Here is a 20,736-nt window from a genome sequence, read left to right as displayed (position 1 = left end):
ATTTGCTTTTTTTTTTTAGCAGGGTACATCCGCACAGAGCTCACTCAAACCCTAACAGATCTGACTGGGAGCAACTCAATTAAGGAAAAAAACCCTCCTGATGGAGCAGGGAGCATTTCTGGGTGGGTCAATCCTGCCCAGAGTGCCAGGGCACAGATGCTGCCAGTTGGCTCATGGCTGAGTGGCATTTAGATGGTGCACGGGGGAAGTCACGGGGAAGTGGCAGGGCAGAAAATAGATCTCCTAAATTCGTCTTGCAGCAAAGCTGTTGTCCTTTCTTGGTAGAGGTTGGTTTCAGAGTTATTGTTTAGGTTGCTTTTTACCACTTAATACCCTTTTCTCTGTAACTTTCCCCACTGCAACTCTGAAATTCTCCTCACTACATATATATTTACCAAAAAAAAATCCAGGATCAAACAGGCAGGTTATTGTTTTCTGTAGTCTATTACTCATTTCAAACCATGGCTGGGTGACAGCAGAAAATGAATCCTGGCTGGCAGGTCTACAGTTCAGTAAACAATGCACAGATACAAGTGTTGAGCTATTGAAGGTTATGGACCCATGTGCTGTTTTTTGGGCTATGAGAGCTACTTCACAATCAGCCAGCAAGGGTGTATTTGCAGCTCAGGGAGAGCTCTCTGCAAAATCTGGGCAGGAGAGGTGCAGGGTTCATGAAAGGGCACAGGAGTGTAGTCCAAAGTGCAGATGGTATCAGGGCAGGCTCAGTTCAGAGGTGTCCTGTGCCTCCCCTCCCTTCCCCCAGCCCTCAGCTGAGCATGAACTTGGCACCACGGTGGGTCAGGCTGCCTGCTCTGTAGCATTAGAGAAACTGCCAGGATCCGCCAGCAGGCTTTGTCTTGGATAAATTCAGAACCAGAAAATAAATGTAGCAGGCAGAATGTCAATTTTAAGAGATCTGGGTTGAGAGCATTAGTCTTTGTACCATCTACAATTCAGCACTTTTTTTTTTTAGATTTTATTTTTGTAGCTAAACAAGAATTCTCAGATTAGAGAGTACTGCCAAGCCCTGAATAAATCCCAGCATTAGAGATGCTGTGGGTATAACAGCTCTCCCCATGAACTGAATCTGCAGTATCTTCAGAGAAATTAACCCTTGAGTGCCACAGGACAGGCTCTGTAGCATCATTTTCAATGCTCTGGGAAATCTCACCTTGTGGTTAGAACAGGTTTCTCCTATTCATGGAGCAATACTGATGAAGGGTGGAGTAAAGCACAGGTTTAGAGTAACTTAGAATGGCTGACACAGTAACTTTTCTTCATTGTTGGTGAAGTGGTCAAGTATCCAGGTGCAATCCTGAGGATAAATTCAACTAATGGATGTGTAACTACCAAACTAGTCAAGCAGCTTGTAATTACCTGACATTTGACTGTTTGTTTCCCATCCACAGCCCACTCCTTATCAGTTTTCAAAGCATGTGCTTAGAATCTGGATATAAGGAAAAGCTATATAGGTGCAATTTAACCTTTCTTATTTTTCTGCCTCATCCCTTCCAGTGTGGGTGAGATGTTTCATTACAAGCTGCTCTATTCACTGGCTGAAGCTTTCTGTCAGCCTGTGAAGAACCATTCACAGTAATGGTTTTGCATTCTTAGAGCTCAGGGCTTTTGAGCTGCGAGCTCTCTGGAAGTGGGTCAACATCACATTCAGATGTTTTCATGAATAACCTGAGATATAGTGAGGTGAAGTGTTAGTCCTGAGAGCCACAAACCTGTGGCAGAGCCAAGTGGCAGCTTCCCAACACCTTCTTGCATAGTCTACTGCTGTGATAGAGAATGAGGCACATGCTGATCTGAATCACACAGGACTGATCACAGCACTAATGGGAAGGACAACCTGCAGGAGACACCCACAGCTAAAACTGCAGCACTGTTGGAACACAGCAGAACACAGGCCAGATTAAAGTCATGGGAAATCCAGGGAAGCCTTCAGAAATACAAGCAAAAGAGCTTTTCTAGAGTAGGTTGCTGAAATTTGGCCACAGCTGGCACAGAGCAGGGCATACTCCCATCTGAGGACTGGGTGTTACTCACAAAAATGGGCTGATGGGTTCTTATTTGATGTCTTAGTGCATGAAAACAAAATCCCCCACGCCTCCCTCACTGCCAGAATGCACAGAAGACTTCAAAGTGAGCTCCACACACATCTTCAGGTAAGATTTCTTCCAGATGGCCTTAGGTTTTGCAAGACCTTTTGCAATCCTCAGTTTGTCATTCTAAAGAAGGCTCAAGGCTAAAAAGTGTTACTGGGATGCTGGAGAATCTCATCTGGGCTGGAGAATGAACCAGAGGTTAACCAGACATTTTACTTTACTTTACCAATGGCCTCAGAAGTGAAGAGGATCACACTGCCAGAGGCTTTCAATTATCAAGGTTAATTTCCTAAAATTCTGAAATCATTTTCCCAAAGCACCAACTATGATTTTATAGTTCCCTGTACACTTCAAATGCTAAAATGATATTTTATTTTCCAAAATAATAGTCCAAGATATGCTATTTTTTTTTTACTAAAATAGGAAAAACTACCTTAAAACCTATGAGTCAAATCCTAGCCCTACTGAAGTTAGTGGCATTTAGCTACTGCCCTCAGAGGATGCAAGCATGTATTCTGTGTGTAACAGCACAGAAGCAATTAAGGCTCAAACAATTAAGAAATAAATCCCCAAACTACATAAGAATCACATTATAAACATGGCTTTAAGTTAGAGGCATTGTGAAAGAAATGAGAGGCTGCAGGGCTGAGCTGGGCATTCATGGACTGGCACCATCCCCAAAGGGGAGAGAGGCAAAGCTGATGGCACCTGATCCCTCAGCAGGGATCAGCTGATGTCTCAAAGAGAAAAGGAGAAGCAGAACCAGGAAAGGCCCATGGGATGTGTGGTACAGAAGTGAAAGACATCAGTTAATGACAGCAATTTATGTTAATGCTCTGCCAGGCTCCACAGACAACCAAAAGAGAAATGCTCTGAACTAACATGCTGTGGGTAACTAATAGATGGAGAAGAGAAAAACATTGGCATACAGCCCTAATGTGGGCAGGAGTACACTGGGACAAAATGTGAGAATTTCAGAGTCAGAGGAGCAAGAGCCTGGAACAGCCTGCTCAGCAGCAAGTGTTTGCTGACCACCAAACTCAGCTAAATGCTGATCTTTGGCCACTTGTGAAGAAGACAGAAAGATGCTGTTTGGAGGAAGAAGTGCCTAGATAACACAGGGAGTGTCTTCCTGCCCATGCTGCTTGCAGGACTATGTCTTAATCAAATAAATGCCTTCTTTTACATTCAAAATGAAAGTGCAATAGGAGAAGCACTATTAAATTGAATCCACCAGACACTGAATAACCAAACCTGTTTCTCTGCAACACTTGGACTCATTGCAGAGGGAAGAACCTGAATATGTGAATCAACAAAGGATTAATTTTCCTATTGTGCACTGATTGTTTTCCTTCTGGGGTTTGTTGCTGAAATATGCACTTGTTTGAAGGCACTGATAGAGAACATTCTGTTTTTTTAAAAAGTCTCTACATCTTTGTTATTTTAAAAAATGTTTATTAGTTTTAAGACTTCTGAGAGTTCCTTAAAAAGTCTGTTCATGGTCTGTAACAAATAGAGCTATTCCCAGGAAAATCAGCAGGGAGAAAATCCACCAGCTGGAATCAGACACTCCAGCTCTGGGACAACATGCCACACTTTATGAATGAGCAAATAAACAAACAACGAGCACTAGAACTACAAATTATGAAAAGCAGTATATGGGCTGCTTCTGCATCTTTATATGGTCAAGTGGAGCTCTGGAATTCAAGAGCTTGGGCCATGAAGGAGCAGGAAGCTGTGGGAGGCTGATGGCTCAGACCCTGCACCAGCTCCTGGCATTTCCCACTGTCCAGCACACACAGTGGGGTAGGTTTGCCTGGCTCAGGGAGTCTGTCAGCACAAGTTTTGGTGGAAAATAGGCTGAGTGCCACAGTTTGGATCAAAACACACAAATGCATGCAGCTGAAGAGAGCCTTCCCATGACTTCAGAAGGAGGTTATAAGAAAAAAAAACATTCTCTTACCAGAAGTTTTGGGAAGTTTTGCCGCTTTAGTGAATCATTTCCCCTGGTACTGTGACTGTTCAGTTCAGCAAGAATGATTTTATTCTCAGTTTCCAATGTAGGCAGGGCAAAAAGAGCATGAAAAATGAAGATGAAATGGCAGGTTCAGGCCATTTATTAACTGGGTATATGTTTTACTTCTCTTTGTAAATCTGCCTGTCCTTTGCCTTTGCCTTAATAAGGTTCTTCTTCAGGTTAGTGCTGAAATAGGCACTAATTTGAGCTGGACTGTGCTCCTTTGACTCCTGTTACCTATCTAAAAAGGTACTGAAGGAACCCAAATAATGTTTTAATCCAAATGGAATTATATAAAAAATTATATAAAAAATATGTTTTTTCCCCTCACTTTTCAAAGGCTGTTCAGTAACTTGGAATAGTCATTTGTGTAACTCAATAGGATGACAAAGTCCACACTTGTATGAAGACACATTTGTAGGTGAGGAATCATCAGTAATTAGCTCCTGAAACAACTTCATCTAAATTAGACATCTGACAAACAATAGGAAAGCGAGGCACATTAATGAAATGCTGTTGCTATGGAAAAAATGTGCCTGTAAAGGTGGAAATAAACACACTTCCTTTTTCTCATAGTGCAAAAATGTCTAAAAGCATCTCCTTGAAGATGAAGCTCTTTTTAACTGCAGGTACTATTTAAATCTGCTTTTAAGGAGGTAATTTTTCCACCCATTTCAAAACCCCCCATGTTTTATTTTTGAAAGCAACATCCCAAATACTAATTATCTTTAGTTCATAAAAAATATTTGATGCTAGCATACCAGTGATTATCTAGTTCAAGCACCTACTCAAAATTTTTCCCATTCAGCCAGGTTTTTCAGGGCCTTGAGCTGGATTTTAAATATTTCCAAAGCTGGAGATGCCCCCACCTCCCTGCCCTCATATAATAATGGGGAAAACATTTTTTCCTTGTACATAACTGGAATTTCTTGTGCTGCAACTTGTGTCACTGCTCTCTCATTCCATCACTGGGCACCTCCAAGAGTCTGGCTCTGCTGTCACCACATGTTCCCACTGGAGACTTGTAGACAGCAACAAGATCCCCTCTTCTAAGTCTAAATAAGGTTTCTTAAAGCTTCCTTCTCTCCTAAAGCTAAATAATCCCACTTTTATCAGCCTCTCCTTGCACATCTTGTTCTCCAGTACCCTAATTGTTTTGACAGCCCTCCTCTGGCCTTGGGCCAGTATGTTAATGTTTTCATTTTTCTGGGGAGCAAATTGGAACCAGTGTTTCAGATGTGGTCTCAAAAACGCTGAATGGAAGAGAATAATCACTTCTCTCTGGTTGCTGGCTATAATCTTTCAATACAGCTCAGTATGGGGTGGCCTTCTCCACCACAAGGTCACCCTGCTGACCTGTGTTCAGCTTGTCTGTGAGGATCCCCAGGTCCTTTTCTGCAAAGCTGCTTTCCATTCATTCAGTGCCCAGCCTTTAGTGCTGAATGGGGTTACTCCACCACAGATGCAGAACTCCCCAAGTGCCTTTGTTGAAACTTCATGAGGTCCCTGCCAGTCCCTTTCTTCCACATGTCAAGGTCCCAGTGAATAGCAGCCTTCCAGCACATGCTCAATTTCCACCTGGAAACCTGAAACCTGGCTGAAAGTGCTCCCCACCCCACATCCACACCAGTAATGAAAAAAGTCCACAGATATTATATGCAACATTGGTTTGTTACTCTTTCCCTTAAAGAAGACAGATTCCTCTGATGCTTCTTGAGGTCAAAGTCCCTGATGATATGAACTAATGTCCTGTCACAGAAGTCAGTAGAGGAACAAAGTTTGAACCAAGTTTGATGTCAGTCCAGTAGCCCCAGATAACAGACATAGCTGGCAACATGAAAGGATCTGTTCTCCCAGTCTTAGCTCTAATAACCATCTGGTCCTTGTCCTTCCACCCTCCAGCATCTTGCATGCAGACATACGCCTACAGCCTGCAGGGCTGGTTATGGGAGAGCAAGCAAGCTGTTGAAAACATTACATGAGGTTGCCAACCCTTCTGCACTAATGTGAAATGCAATTACAAGCTGCAGCTTGAACCTGCTTTCTGACACAGTGGCAGAGTTATCCTGCATTTCTATGAGCAGCTATGAAAGCAGAATTTGACCCTTAATTTGGGGATTAATTTATACATCTAAAGATTGAGTACAGGTGACAACTGCACAGAATCTTGAAACAACAAGAGTGAAACAACAGATTATAAGATGAAATGAGCTGAGTTCAGTCAGGGCTACTTCCCCTTTAGTTTCTCAAATGCACCAAAGTGATCCCTTTGTCCAAAACCAGGATGTTTTATTCCTGATAACTGGGACCACTTATTTGAAATGTCGATCACTTGGGCCCAACATTATCAGCACCACACACAAATTCAAAGGCCCACTCCTGTTTATCATGGAGTATATCACTCATCTGAGAGGCAGAACTGTGGAAGGGAGAACAGAAAGACTCCACCCTCATGGGAAGAAAAGGCCTTTTAAGTTTCCCTCTCTTGTGACCTCTCTTTCCTCTGCCATGCTGTCTGTCTGTCAGCAGTGGCAGGCTGGGGGCACGGGGCAGTGGGCAGAGCTGGCAGCCCCAGCTCAGCAGGGCAAAGGGAGCTCTCTGTTCTCCTGCTGCTGTGTCAGTGCTCCCTGAACTGCTGTTCCAGCCTCACACCCCCTGTGTGAAGGCCAACAGCCAGGCTTTGTTCAAGAAGCAGCTGCTGAGAACATGTCCTGTCTCTTGGAATGGCCCACTGACTTTTCTCCCCCTGCTCATTAGTAAGCAGTGAATAATTAGAACTGGGGTGGGTTGCCTGGCTTATTTTGTTCAGAGTAAAAAGCCAGATCCCAGTGTTCCCCAAAAGGGAATCCATCATAGCAGGATTGCAAAAAGCCAGGGGAGCTGGGCCTCCAGCACCTTCTCAGCACCTGATGGAGTGAGGAAAGAGAATGGCTCATGCCAGAAGGTGGATAGGGCTCAACTGGAGTAAAGTGTGTCAGCTCTGCTTCCCTCAGAGCTCACACCCCAGCTCTGCTGGATGACAAGTGAGCCCAGCCCAGCCAGGGCCTGAGCCAAAGATCCTGTTCAACTGGATGACATGTTGTTTATTCAATAACCTTTTGTTCTAGGGTGGATACAAAGCAGTGAGGAAATGGTTGAGCACTTGGGAGGACCAGAGTAAACTGAGGAAACCACAACCATTCTTTTGCAAACTTTGCTGCAGCCCAACATTATAATCTAGTGATATTCACATGTAGGGGCAGTGATGAAGAAACATCTGCATTGTCTTTCCCCCTATAGCATGGAGATTACCTGTCTGTCTTACCTCACTGACTGTACCACAATTAAATATGTCTTAAAAAATAATAATTGGTCAGGGTCACATAAACAAATAGATTGCATTGAGCAGCCTGGGTGTGGTTGACAAGTTTTCATTGTTCACAGCTGATGACAGCACATGTCTGATTTCAGGTGCCCTTTGTTCTGTGCATCTGTGCTAAAGGTGTATCCAGTCCTCACAATTTCCAAACTCCCTTGCCTAAAAGACAGGTGCAAGACTATGCTTTCCCCACTTTTACATCAGCAGGAAAGTCCATGAAACAAATAAAGTCTCATCCCCCTGAGTGGAGTAGAGAGGAAACACCTCTGAGTATCCCCTCCACCTTCCCTAACCCAAAAATTTAAAGTAAAATACTACACTGCTGGATTGTGTGCTCCATCAGACACATCAGCTGTATGGAGCCTTACAGATTCTTTATTTTTAGTTTGCTGTGGTCTAGCTGCTTCCTGTCCTGACAGTGTTGTTTCATCTGCCTTCACACGACAAACCAAAAAAGCTGCATTTGCCTTTCCAAGTGCCAGCTTGTGGCCTCTGGAGCAAGAGGCACTGCAGGTATGTGCCTCCATGACTCACCAGAGCTGCTCCTCTCACATGGAATCAGCCCTGACTGCCCTGAAAGATGCCACGTGGGGCAGGCAGAGATTTGGGACTGTGTGATCCCAGTGTGAATGAAGCAGCAGAGTCACTGCAGAGATCACTTCACCAGGGCAAGGCCAGGCTGAAGAAGTCTGTAATGACCTCTTCAAAAATAACAAGAATAATATGGAAACCTCCATTTAATAAAGGCCATCTCAAAGTGCTTACAACTGCCTGTTGTGCCATGGGATATTCCCCTTGGGCTACACTGTTATAATGCAATTATGGGCACATTTCAGCATTATTATGTTATAGGAGGTGTATCCAGAGGACTTTTTCCTGCATGAGCTGTGGTCCCTCTGGGAGGAACCATCTCAAAACCACCAAAAGAACCCAGGCTCATGCAGCAGCCTGGGAGGAAGCAACGGGAAATCGACTGTCTAGTTGAAAGATTGTGTCCAAGAGCTTGTTCAGTGCATGGGAAAAGTTGTATCTTATCTGTAGCAATAATTTTGCCCATAATTTCAAAGAGGCTAAAACTGCAAGATCACTGATTCCAGAAGAGCTAGAGGTCAGAAACAACTGGTTCACTCTGCCTGGAGCTCCTTGGTGGCTGCAGGGCTGTCTCCCAGCTCATCTCTTTCCATGAGAATCCCCACAGCCAAAACAGAATTAGAGAAATAAGGCAGATCAAGTAGTTTACTCACTAGCTATTTGTTTTACAGGAGGAGTTTTCTCCAGGTTCTCACTGTGTTCTCACTGCCCAAGGAATTCCATGGTGTACTGCAGTAGCTGAACTCTCACCCTGCAATTACATGCTGTGGTTTCAGCTCCTGTGTGCCACACACAGGGGTAGCATTCCTCACCACTGCCTGGAAGGCAGATGACCCTCACTGCTACCTTCACATCTGGAGAAGGAAAGGCAGGGAAAGGTTTGGGATTGTACTGAGTACAAAACAGGGATAAACCAGCACTGGCAGTGCCCTGCCAGCCAGGGCAAAGAGCCATCTCCCCTGGGGTCCCCTGCTAAGAGGAACCTATAGCTCTCAGCTGGAAAAAAGTGAAAATGCCCATTGTAAGCCTTCTGTCAAAGGAAAGCAAACAGAGAGAGCCATTCTTTCCCAGAGCTCTGCAGAAAAACACTCCAAACCTTCCCTGCTCCAGTGCAATGGGCTCACCCAAGGAAGCAGAGAGCAGACTGCAGTGGGTCAATGGACCCACACCCAGCACCAAGGGGCACTGCAGCTGCTCCATGGGCAAACCAGCTCCAAATAACACTTGCCAAGGCTTTCCTGACTCCATTCCTGGAGGCTGCTCTGCCCAATCACAGTGTCAGGGAATGCTGCTGTCCAGAACATTCCTGCATGCTAATGTACGTGAGCTGTTACTTCACACTTGCAGTGCTACCCTAACTCTTGTTCTTACGAATTCTGACATCCTTCTTGGTAATTTTCCCCTCCCAGTTTGACCATGTTCAGTCCTTTTTAATCTTTCTGTGTAGACCAATCCTTCCCAGTGCTATGAATAAATAAAAGCCTTCTGTTCTCATCAACAAAATGGTCTTTTAACAGTTGTAAGAACAACATAGCAATCACTTGGGGAAAAAAAAAAAAACAAAACCAAAACAAAAGCAGCTAATATTTGATGCATTTAAAAATATCTTCTTCAGCTATTTTCTACATTTTGGAAATAAATCCTTCATTAAACAGAGAAAACAGTGAGAAAATTAACAGAGAGAAGAAGCACCAGTGGGTGTCTGAGAGGGACTTGCTAACCCATCAGAAATGTTCACCACACACAAAGCAGCAGCAGCAGCAGCAGGGCTGCCAAAGCAAGCTGAACTTCAGTTAGAAACATCTAAGGAATGTGAATAAGCTGTTAGAGCTGCAACCTTTCCCTCTGCTTTGATCTGACATTAAACATAACTCAAGAGTGAGAAATTCAACAGCTTCAAAAAGGGTGAAGCAGTCGAAGGTCTTCATGTACCAGGACAGGTAGGGGGTTTATTCCTCCTGGAGAATTCAGGATGGAAGTGACTCTGGTGGCTAGGAACTGCCACCAGGTTAGGGCTGAGTATTTCATCCTCCTCATCTTCATGTAAGACAGACACAACACCCATAAGTAGCATGAGCAAGTCCAAGTGAGAAAAAGAGTTAATTTAAACTATGATTAAAAAGTGTAAGAAAAAATTAACACATTTTTGTGGTCCCTGTATCTTGGAAATGTGTTTCTGACTGTTGACATTTTGAAGGTGAAATTGTGGTTTTTCTGGGCTCTGGCCATGTAATGCAACCATAGTGCATTAGATCTCAGCAAATGAGATGTTATAGGCAGAGAGACAAGGATGGCTGGAACATCATGTGCTTTACCAACTCAAAATGCTTGGTTTGAGAAAACAAAGCCACATTCTCTAGCCTTTTTTTTTTGTTTTCCTTGGCTCTCAGCTTTACAGATTCCTAAAATTAGTGTGTTAAAACTAAAGAAGCTGCAATCTGCAGCTGACTGAAGAGTTGCAATATCACTCCACTTTGATGAATCCCTCACAGGTATTCTTTCTAAAAGAACTTTCCTAAATTGTTTGCCAATAACCTATTATGTTTGTCTCTTTCTTCTGTCATCAGAATCTTGCCATAATAAAATAATTGTAATACCAAAATGAAGTTGAAAAGGTGAGATGTTGTTTCAAAATACCTAAACTTGCAGAAATAGCAAGGTCATCCCAGCATGAAGCTGCATGCCAAGCAAACCCAGAAATCATGGGAAATACTTAGCTGCCTGTTAAAAACACCTTATAATAGACCACAGGAAAAAAATGCTGTATTACACAGAAATTCCATTTTCCTCTTTCACAGGGCTGATGAAAACCAAAGCCATTTAATAATATTAGATGTAAGGTGAGGTTAAGAGGTCTTCTGGAATTCGATTTCCACCACCACCACAGAAAATTTCTAATACATATCTATGAGGTCCAGCAGTCTTGTGATTACAATGAAATATCCCAAAGAGTAAATGTTCAAATTTTGAGCATATACTGAGAGGAGTGAGCCAGAGATATCCTACACAGGGCAATACTAAGACACAATTTGGAGTGCACAGTTTTTGTTAGTCTGTGAAGCACCTTTTTGGTGAAGCCTTGCCTAAGAGGAAACACTGATGCAGAGCAGCCTTTGGCAAGATTTAGAGCCCATGTGCGAGCTCCTACAGAGTCAGCAATAAAAATGGAAATTATTTTTCCTTCTTTTGACTGAAGGATAGACACAACATAAATCAGTCAAGTCACGCATACTACAGCCCTGGTAACTCCCCGAGTCATTTGGGAAATCACACTTGCCACGCTGTGGAACTGCACTAATGATCTCATGGATAATGCACCTGTATTGGGAATTTTATCCAGAGAATGAGATATGAGAATACCAGAACCAGAACAAATATCCAGGTCAGGGAGTCTACACTGAGCTCACAGGACTGAGAGCCACAGTATGAGGTAGGGAACAGACAGCTATTGTGGGGCTAGCACAATTGAATAATTGATATTGCCCAAAGATATCCAAAGGAAAGGACACAAAGGGGAACACACTGCTGAAGTGATTCAGAATAGACAAAATAGTGGAGGAAAACATTAAATCTCCCAGTCTGACCAGAGCAGTTTTAGCAATGGAGGCGTTTACGTCCTTCAGCTCTCACTGGCATTTAACTCAGGCTGTAATTTGTATTTCATTGAAGTTTATCCTTGGTGGTTGCCTCTTAAAGTGCAAAGATTATTATACAGAGCATAAAAGATGTTAATTGTCTTTCTAACTCACAGTGAATCAAGGCTCAGTTACATCAGCTCTTTGTGTAACACAACTGTGTTTCCATTGTTCTGCTTTCAGGTTCCTTTTCACCCTCTTCTCTTTTCTGATCAAGGAAATGGAATTTACAAACAAAACTGTAGGTCTGACACGGAGAACAAAGTTGTTCACTGACCTGAGAAACCAGATTTGTACTAATTGCACTGTTTAATCCAGCAATACTAATGTATTAAAAAAAAACAAAAAAAACACCCAAACCACCAAGAAATATTTATGTTTCTCTAGTGAAAAATATATTCAAGGAAAAAGAGAGCAAATAATCACACAGCACAAAACTTGCCTGGTAGGAACTTGTACCTGAAAGACCCTTCTCCATCGACAGAGGAGACATTCTCTGTATCAAATCCATGTGATAAATACAATGTTTTATCCTTTCTTCGAGATTTGTTGCTTCAATTATTGCTATTTTAACTCTGCTTCTCAAAACCTTTATCAAGCTTTATGGGAATGAGGAGCTAAGGCACAGTGTTAAGCATGCACAGAGAGCAACTGCAACCTCTCACAGGCTCATGGAGACTGAATAAGTTGCTTGTGTGTCCTGGAGTTCAGTATCTTTTTGTATGGACTGGCTCTGGTCTGCCACAGGGTGAGCAGCATGTGGCCTGTTCCATCCCCTTCCCATGAACTTTATTCCATACAGAGCAACAGAGGGGCATGGAGACACTTCCCACTGGCATTACTGCAGACTCCTGCTAGCCTACCCCCAGCTCAGAAGGAAGTGCATCAAAATGAATGAATCTACACTTAGAAACACTCTTCCTACACAGGGAGAAAGAGACTTAGGTGGTGAGTAAGGATATTTCTGCACAGGTCGACTCTCTTTGCAAAGCCAGCCTCAAACATGGCATGTGATCAATTGTTAAAACAAAACAAAAAAAAAAAGCCACATGGGTTTTATTTATTTTCCTTGCAAGCTGTATTGAGGACTAGATATTATCTTTTTCTGAGAAAATATAGGGGTAATTTCTGCACATTAAGTGCAGTGCTGTGACCAAAAGTGAGTCACAAGAGCAAGGGAAAGCCTTGGTACCCAGATTAAATAAGGTTTTGCCTTTTCTCTCACAGATAAATGGCGCAATGACTCACATACATTCAGGATCTTCAAACTCTAAACACTTCTGTCTTTGAGGAGACCTAGGGCCAGGTTTGAGTCTTGGCTTCAGCAAGGAAATTGCAGCATGCTTCCCTACATCAGTGGACAATCTGCCCAAAGGATGTCAGATTTACATCAGGATTCATCCCATTTCAACCTGTCAGCTCAGAACTTGGCCTTGCACTTTGTCTGCTGCATCGTCAATCCCACTGATTCATTTTGCTGCTCCTGATACTGACAGAGTGCGTGTCACAGGGAGCAGTAGTCTGCAATGATAAAATCAAAGCAGAGATCTCCAAGCACAGGGAACTTATGAAGTTACAAGTGTGATGTGTGACAGGAGGCTAACAGAGAACCAGGAAAATTCAAATATGCCACTGGGATGTCCTGATCCATGCACTGCAGGAGACCTGGTGACACCCAGCAAGGAGCACAGAGCAAAGAACTTCAAGCAAGAAGAGGCAGGGGCAGTTCAGTGTACCTGGCCCTGCACTGCCCACCCTGCTGGCTGAGGGCCAAAGGGACTTTGCTGTGCTGTCACAGCCTTGCACCCACTCAGGCTGGTTTTTCCCCAGAGCTAGGGGTGCACAGCCAGCTCCAGTCTCTCTGCTGGACAGTGGAGATGTGCTCAGAGGTGTCTGTGATGCCTTCTTGTCTCTCCAAGGGTGCTGCTGTCACATTGTGTGAGTCTATAACATCTGTGCTGACATTTCAGCCTCCCGTCTGGGATCACTTAGGACATTGACAGTGAACCCAGCAGAAATGGCTCCAGAAATGGCACTGTTCCACAGTGGGCAATACTGCCTCAGCCCCAAGAGACAGGTGAAAGGGAAATAATCCCTTAGAGTGAGCAGTAATGTTGAGGGCAAGGCTAAGGAAAACTCCAAGCTAACAGGGACAGCTTTTACAGATTCTAAATGCAGATCTTGACAAAGCAACAGATAATCCCTTTCTCGTTTATGTCTAGTTGTAAATATTTTATTAGCTCCTCTGTCACTGCTGAGTAGCTGTAAAGGCATTTACATCAGCACAGGCTTGTAAATCAAGTTCAGTTTTAGGCTACTCACCATGGTCATGGGCAAACACAAACAAGTTGAGTCCTGTCAGCTTCTGGGCCAAGTCATCGTAGCGGCCGCAGTGCTCCCCAGCACCGTGGGCAATGAACACAAGGGCCCTAAAAGGAACAGCAAAGGATAAATCACTAACATGGCAAACAACCCACAAAAGCTTCACTGCTGCAAGGGAAACCAGAGCATTCAGTTCAGCAACAGCATTGGAGGCATCAGCAAACACCAGGCAGGAGCAGAACCTGCAGATGGAATCCAGGGGAAACCACTGTCACCCTGACCTGCCATCCACCTGGCCCCCAGCAGGGTGCTGTGGGGTGGGTTAACTGCTCGTGGGACAGAGCCACCATGGTCTGCTGCAAGTTCAAGATGCAGGTGGGCACCAGCACCAGTCCCTGAGCTGGATAACTCCACGGGGGCTTGGGGCTCTACACGGCTCTTCCAGCATAAGTGATGCCATTGCTCCTTTTGGGTCTGGTATCTCTCTGTGATTCAAACACCAGCACTGTGCCCAGCTGTGTAACTTGAAACGCTGTCTGATGCTCCAGAACACTCAAAGATGGAATTTCAGCCAAAGAATGGATCTCCAGCATTTTGCTTGGAGTTTGGAATTTAATCTTTTGGCCCAATTATGGTAATTTTACCATTCCAGTTTCTGCTCCAAAACAGCTGCATCACTTCTATGATTAAAGTGACTCTTAGATAACCACTGTGCAGAGATAATAAAAAATTAGTCTAATAGACACTTATTTCTGCAAATACTTATCTTTGAATATTCCATTTTTATGAATAATACCCTACTTTTACTGGAATGTCATCAAATGAAAGTGACTAATCTTGGACCTCCCCAGTGTTTCTGCAAGATACAATTTTTATAGACTTGGGCTAGAACTATAGCAGAAGTAGCAAGGAATTACAGAAGTGGTACAGGATTTGACTAGTGACTATTTAAAATCCAGCCTTAGCAGCATAAACATAACTTGTTTGTTTAAAAAGACCATTTGTCATTGCAACATCAGCAACCACAAAATCATGTGAAGGATACAAGTTTGACATTTTCAGTACATGAACAGTGAAATATTGCAACATCAAACAGTGACAGCATTTAACAGCTAGGGAATTTCTCAACTTTATCTTGATTAAGGTTTTGAATACCTCTTATATAGTGTAGTCACAGCAATAAGCTGCTTAGGTCTTAATATATTTAAACTTAAAAAGCATGTAGGATGATGTAGAAACTCCTGCCTTAGCTCTTTAATTAGCACCTGCCTCAAAGCATTTGCTCAGCTGGACAATTTAAGAGAGCATCCATCCAGACCACAAGGATTGTACAGAGTCCACTGCAAACACAAAAGCAACAAAGTAAAGATGCTCTGGTATCTGTCTAACACCAATTAGCAAGGGTGATGTTAGGTCATGTACCATATTTAACTTGCTGTGCCTTACAAATCCTCTTTAGTGCCACTGAAGGCTGCAAAACAATCCATGTGTAGCAGTCATTCCTTCCTTTGTCATTATCCCTGATCAATTGATTTGTCAAGTTATCAATGCACCTGGCAGACAGACTGATTTTAGGAATGCAGGATCTATTATTATACCTACAAATGCTGAAGAAATGGAGACATTGTTTATTCAGTGGAGAGTTAAGTTTATTCCTGTGGGCTCATCACCTTGATATGCAACAGGCTCAGCCAGGCTAAGTCTCTCTGCCCCATACCTCCTACTACCTTCAAGCTTGACAGCTTCCTTGCTCAATGTCTTACTTAAGCTCTTTAGGAGACCTATATTTGTTTCTGCTGACTAGGCACAGAGGTTAAGGTGCAACTTGGCTGACTGAATATAGCCCTTCATTTCTCAGAGAAATATTATTTGAATTTATGCACTAAATGGCACTCAGGGAATCAAACCTAATGGGAAGCTGGCAAAGAGATCTCTTCCAGGAAATTCTTGGTTATTCATCCCTGTGACAGCAAAGTTCTTGTTTTTCTTTAATTCATACTGATGCAGTACCATGACTTTTCCTGTCAGCATCCTTCTAGATGTAAGAGCCCTCATTTTATGTGAAAGCAAGTAAGAAAATATAAAAATCCAAAACTTCAGCCAGGCAAGGTGTTCCTGTGACCTTTCCTTCTGCCTAGAACACAATTGCCAGGTGTCATAGAAACTGTGCCTTTGCACATCACAGGGAACAGACCTGGGTTATTATTTGTCTGCAAAATACTGAATAAAACCCCTGATCCTGCTTGTACCTAATGACAGTAGCTGCTGGAAAGACTTAGATACTCTTGAAAGTTTTATCCTATCAATAATTATAAACAAAGCATAAAATTTCCAGTTTGTTACACTGAAACAAAATCAGCCTGTCCTGTTGTTCAATAAAAAGTGAGAGTAGCTTTACTTCCTAAAATCTAGGTCACATCCACACAGCTCTTTAGCTCCAGCTTTCAGGTCTAAGCACAAGGGCCATATACTGAAAACAGCCTTCAAAAACTGAAATTAGTATGAACATCATCTGAACAAGGATTTGGCTCTTACACTTAATCTCCAATTTTCCACTACAAAGTAAGTATAGATTTGGCAAATAATACCTGAAGACAGTGTAACAAACACATGATTTAACATATCTTCACCAGCAAGCTGCCAGGAAAATACAATAAACTATTAGATTGACTGACAGCAGTTCTCTCCTGTATGTAAACATTTTTGCAGCTATCCCTGCTCTTAAGTCAGAGTCTTCTCCTTCCTTACCACGATGGCTGGAATAACAGAATATCAGAGATTGCTTTCAACAGAGTCATTTAAAATTAATACGGATCCTCCAGTGTTTGAGATTTTGCAGGAATGCAGTGCCTTTCTGTGCAATCTCAAGGAGAATTTTGCTCATAAAAGGTTTGTGTCTTGGCCATGTATCAAACTGGTAATGGGGAGAAATTTCCTCACCCCCAGCTTTTGCAGTTGTGCTGCTGAAATCCGTGGAAGTTTGCACGTATCAGAAAACACTGCACAGCCTGCAAAGCTCTCTGGAAAGCGACCTGTGCCTGAATCCCTGCTAATTCGAGTGCCTCTGACCACATCTTTGGATGCTCCGGCAGGTTTTGGCTGGTGGAGCAGTGCTTGCTGAAGATGTGGGAATAGAGGGCTGTGGCAGCTGCCCAGGATGAGCTCGGGGCAGGCAGGGCTCCCTGCTCAGCTCTGTACTGCACACAAAGCCAAGTGCGGGCTGGGCAGGGTCAGAGCCCTCTCCTGCTCTCACCTCACCCTGCAACAACAATTACGGGCTATTAAAGGAAACCACTTTATTGACTGCTGCTTGCAAAAGCAACAGATGGGTTTTGCAGATTCCTGCCCTTCCCATAACCTTTATCACCTCCTCCTCCTGCCCCTCCCCACTGCAGGTTTCTGCCGCTTGGTACCGCTCAGCTTGGCAAACAGATGCAGCTGATTATTACAACAAGAAGGCAGAATAATATTTCTCTTCACTGTCCAAACCAACTCCTGGCTGTGTTTAACTCTCTTTTCCATGACAGGCACCCATGGCCTGTCCCTGCTCTCACATCCCCACTGTGCTGGTGACCCCTGACTGGTGTCAGTCCCTCCTGTACTGCAGCCACAGCCTGCTCAGCTTTGTAAAACAGCAGTGCCACACCCACGGCTCACACAAAGCACTTGCAAACACCCTGTCCTTTATTTAGGGCAGGTGGGAGCTGTGGAGGTCAGGCTGAACACAGTCAGTGTGTTGTTTTTCTGTCCTGCCTGATCCACCAGCTGATCCAAGCTTTAGCTGTGTCCAACCCTTCCCTATTTCTCACTGTAGCTTCACATCCACTAATATTTCATGTGTGTGGGCAGCAGCTTTGCAGGGCAGGGTCATGCTTTGGGTTGCAGTTCTAGGTAGAAAGGCAGTACCAAGTTTAAAGGTTCTCACTTTGTTTATTGCTGTATTTTTTGACTTTTCTTTTTTGTCTTATCAAGGGCCAAGACAATTGTTCAGAGATGCAATTCCACAGTCAGCTGGAGGAGAACAGTTCTAGGGAAAATGAACTGCAGTGCTGGACTTACACACATGAGCAAGAGCCCTCTTAGACCAAGGCTGTTTGAAGAAAAATGCACTGAAAGCACACCCAGAAAGCTTCTGTGCTGAGGCACTTTGCAGGCCTGAAACACCACTCAGGGCTTGGGTCCTGCTGGGCATAAAACCCATGTTCTTGCTTTGCTTTCAACAAAATTCATGTTGAAACTGAACTAGACGAAGAAGTTTGCAAGCAGGATGGTGTGACTTTAACATCTTGTGTCCTCCAAGGGCAGAGCCAGTTCTCTGGGAGTCCATGCATGTTTTTTTATTGCCAGAAAATAGCCCAAAACATTAGGACTGAACTAAAGAACAGAAGACATGCTTCCTATGACTGCATTTCTGAAAAATGCAATCTTTTCCACCCCATTCAAAAGTACCCCTCTTCAGAATAATATATAAGTACTTGCCTTAACCTTAGGAAACTTTCTTCAACACATAAAAGTCAGCAGGACTCTCAAAGTACAGGATGAAAGTTAAAAAGAGATTTGTATATGCTGTCCTGAATAAGGACTGATTTAATCACACCCAGAAGTGATTTCCTGAATCAAACCCTCACAACTTAAGATAAACCATGTTATTCTAGGTTAGGCAACTGTGCTTTTCATTTGGTCTTATGGATGTTGTTACCAGAACCAGATCAACTTTAACAAAGAACATCTGACTTGCACAGTTTTGAATTCCAGACACTAAATTCCTAAAGTAATTTTTTAAAAACTAACTGACAGGAAAGCTCTGAGCCAGCTAAGCTGCCAGAAAAATGACTGGCTTAAGTACTACGTTTTGTTGTGTTGTTTGAGCTGATTTATCAGTTCCTTTGTAGCTGAACAATTAACTTTTATTTACCAAAAACTTGTGATGTTTTTGGACAAGCAACTAGATAATTGCTCACAGACCTTTTAGTGTGTTAAAAATGTTTTGTGTGTATTTTGCTTCCAAAGTATATTATAATGGAAAGGTATTCATTCTTGTGTCAGCTGGGTGAATGGGCCTCACTATTATATCTATCATATAATAAGATTTGTTGAGGTTTAAGTGTCAATCTAATTTTCTACCCTTGGTATGTGCTTAAAGATTACCAAAAAAAAAAAAAATCCAGCTAATAATTTACAAGAACATGTAGTGAAGAATAAATTTTTGTTCACTGTTTGTGATCTTTCCCTTTTCTCTGGAGGGTTCTTCAGCCCCTTGTTTTGGGTGTAAGACCCAAAGCTGGGAAGGGGGTTATTTCTGTATCTGCTTTTTGAGTTAGTTTTTGCATTATTTTTTCTGGAGGTGATTTGTGCCCCAAGGCAACCCTGAAAAAACCTTGGGCCATGTGTAGGGATTATAAAAATCTATAGCAATTTGGCTCATGCTGTGCATGCTTGTGACCTACCCAGCTAGCCATGAGTTCAGCCCAGTGACTCCAGTTAGACAGGAATATTTATGGAGTCATGTGTGTCCCTTCATGCCATCCTTCTGCCTCTAGGAAACCTCTGAGTTATGTCCCCCTGAGGGTGCAATTGGGAGTGACTTTTCTCCCAATTCCAATCCGTATTTCAAGGAGGCATTACACCCAGGAGCTTTTCTTGCTCTCTTGCTCAGGTTTTTGCATTCTTGGCCTCTGCCCTACTGCCCCACAGCTTTGCCATCTATGCTCAGGCTCTGGGGAGCCACCTCTTTCTAGCAGCTGTATCACTATTTTTCCTAAAACAGGTGAAAAAACAAATCAGAATGTCAGTAGCCTGGAGCTGAGTCTCTCTCAACCTTCTCTCAAAATCACAGACCATACAGCATTAGCATGGATACCTCACAGAGCTCTGAATGTGGAGGAGTTTATCTCTGGGGTTTAACTTTGCAAAGCCTTTCTGCATGAAAGAACACGTCAAAGGAACCTGCACTATTCTCACAATACATAATTTCTGCTTGACTATGCAGAGCTTGTGGGGGTTGAGGGTTCTGTACATTTGTGTTTGATGTGGTTTGATCTGGACTAGTACAATCAGTAGTTTTATTCCTGCTCAGATCCTAAATTGGCAATTTAAAAATAAGCCTCTTTCTTTCCTTATTTCCTCATTTCCTCAGGCTTGGTTCCCATGCAAGCCCCTCCAAAGGGGCTGCTGTTAATTTAAGCAGCATCTTGCAGTTTTACACCATAGAGATTTAGAGGTCAGTCTTAAAATCTGTGCCTGCTCCTGTAAGCAATCCTCTTGAACGTGTCTGCAAGCCTGGTCTCATCCTACATCCCAAAATCACAACTCCTCACAAGAACAGAGTTAGGGGGACATTCCAGAACTGCCAAGATGTCCAGAAGGAGTAACATGGTTAAGTTTTCCAGCCATCTCAGAAAGTGCAGACATCATAAATCAGCACAGCAGAGACAGAACGGGTTAGTACAAATATATTTCATAACAAAAGGTTCAACAGGATCCAACTAGAGCCAGCACAAAACAATGTGCAGAAATAGTTTAAGCTGATTTATTGCAGTTTTTTCAAAAACCAAGCCCTCACTGAGAATAACTCATTGAGCAGTCTAATGCAGGGAGAAGAGAGGAAGGACATTTCAGATGGGGGTGGGAGAGAAAGAATTATTGGGTCCTTGCAACTGCATAGCTCTGGGTAAATCTCTGCAAAGTTAGCATTTAAGATCA

The 20,736-nt window shown here is 43.1% G+C and overlaps 1 protein-coding gene across 2 annotated transcripts in view; it reads right to left on the bottom strand.

The window, feature by feature from the left end:
* Positions 1 to 20,736, bottom strand: part of MGLL (monoglyceride lipase) — a 97,587-nt gene that overhangs the window by 24,242 nt on the left and 52,609 nt on the right. For both annotated transcript variants that reach the window (XM_079316598.1, XM_079316599.1), the window contains exon 3: positions 14,035 to 14,141. In XM_079316598.1, the coding sequence (XP_079172724.1) occupies positions 14,035 to 14,141 (107 nt within the window). The remainder of the gene's footprint in view (positions 1 to 14,034; positions 14,142 to 20,736) is intronic.

This window comes from Erithacus rubecula (genome assembly GCF_903797595.1).
Source record: "Erithacus rubecula genome assembly, chromosome: 13".
Taxonomy (NCBI): Eukaryota; Metazoa; Chordata; class Aves; order Passeriformes; family Muscicapidae; genus Erithacus; species Erithacus rubecula.
Note: the sequence above shows the minus strand (reverse complement) of the source record. Positions and strands in the feature narration are given on the sequence as shown.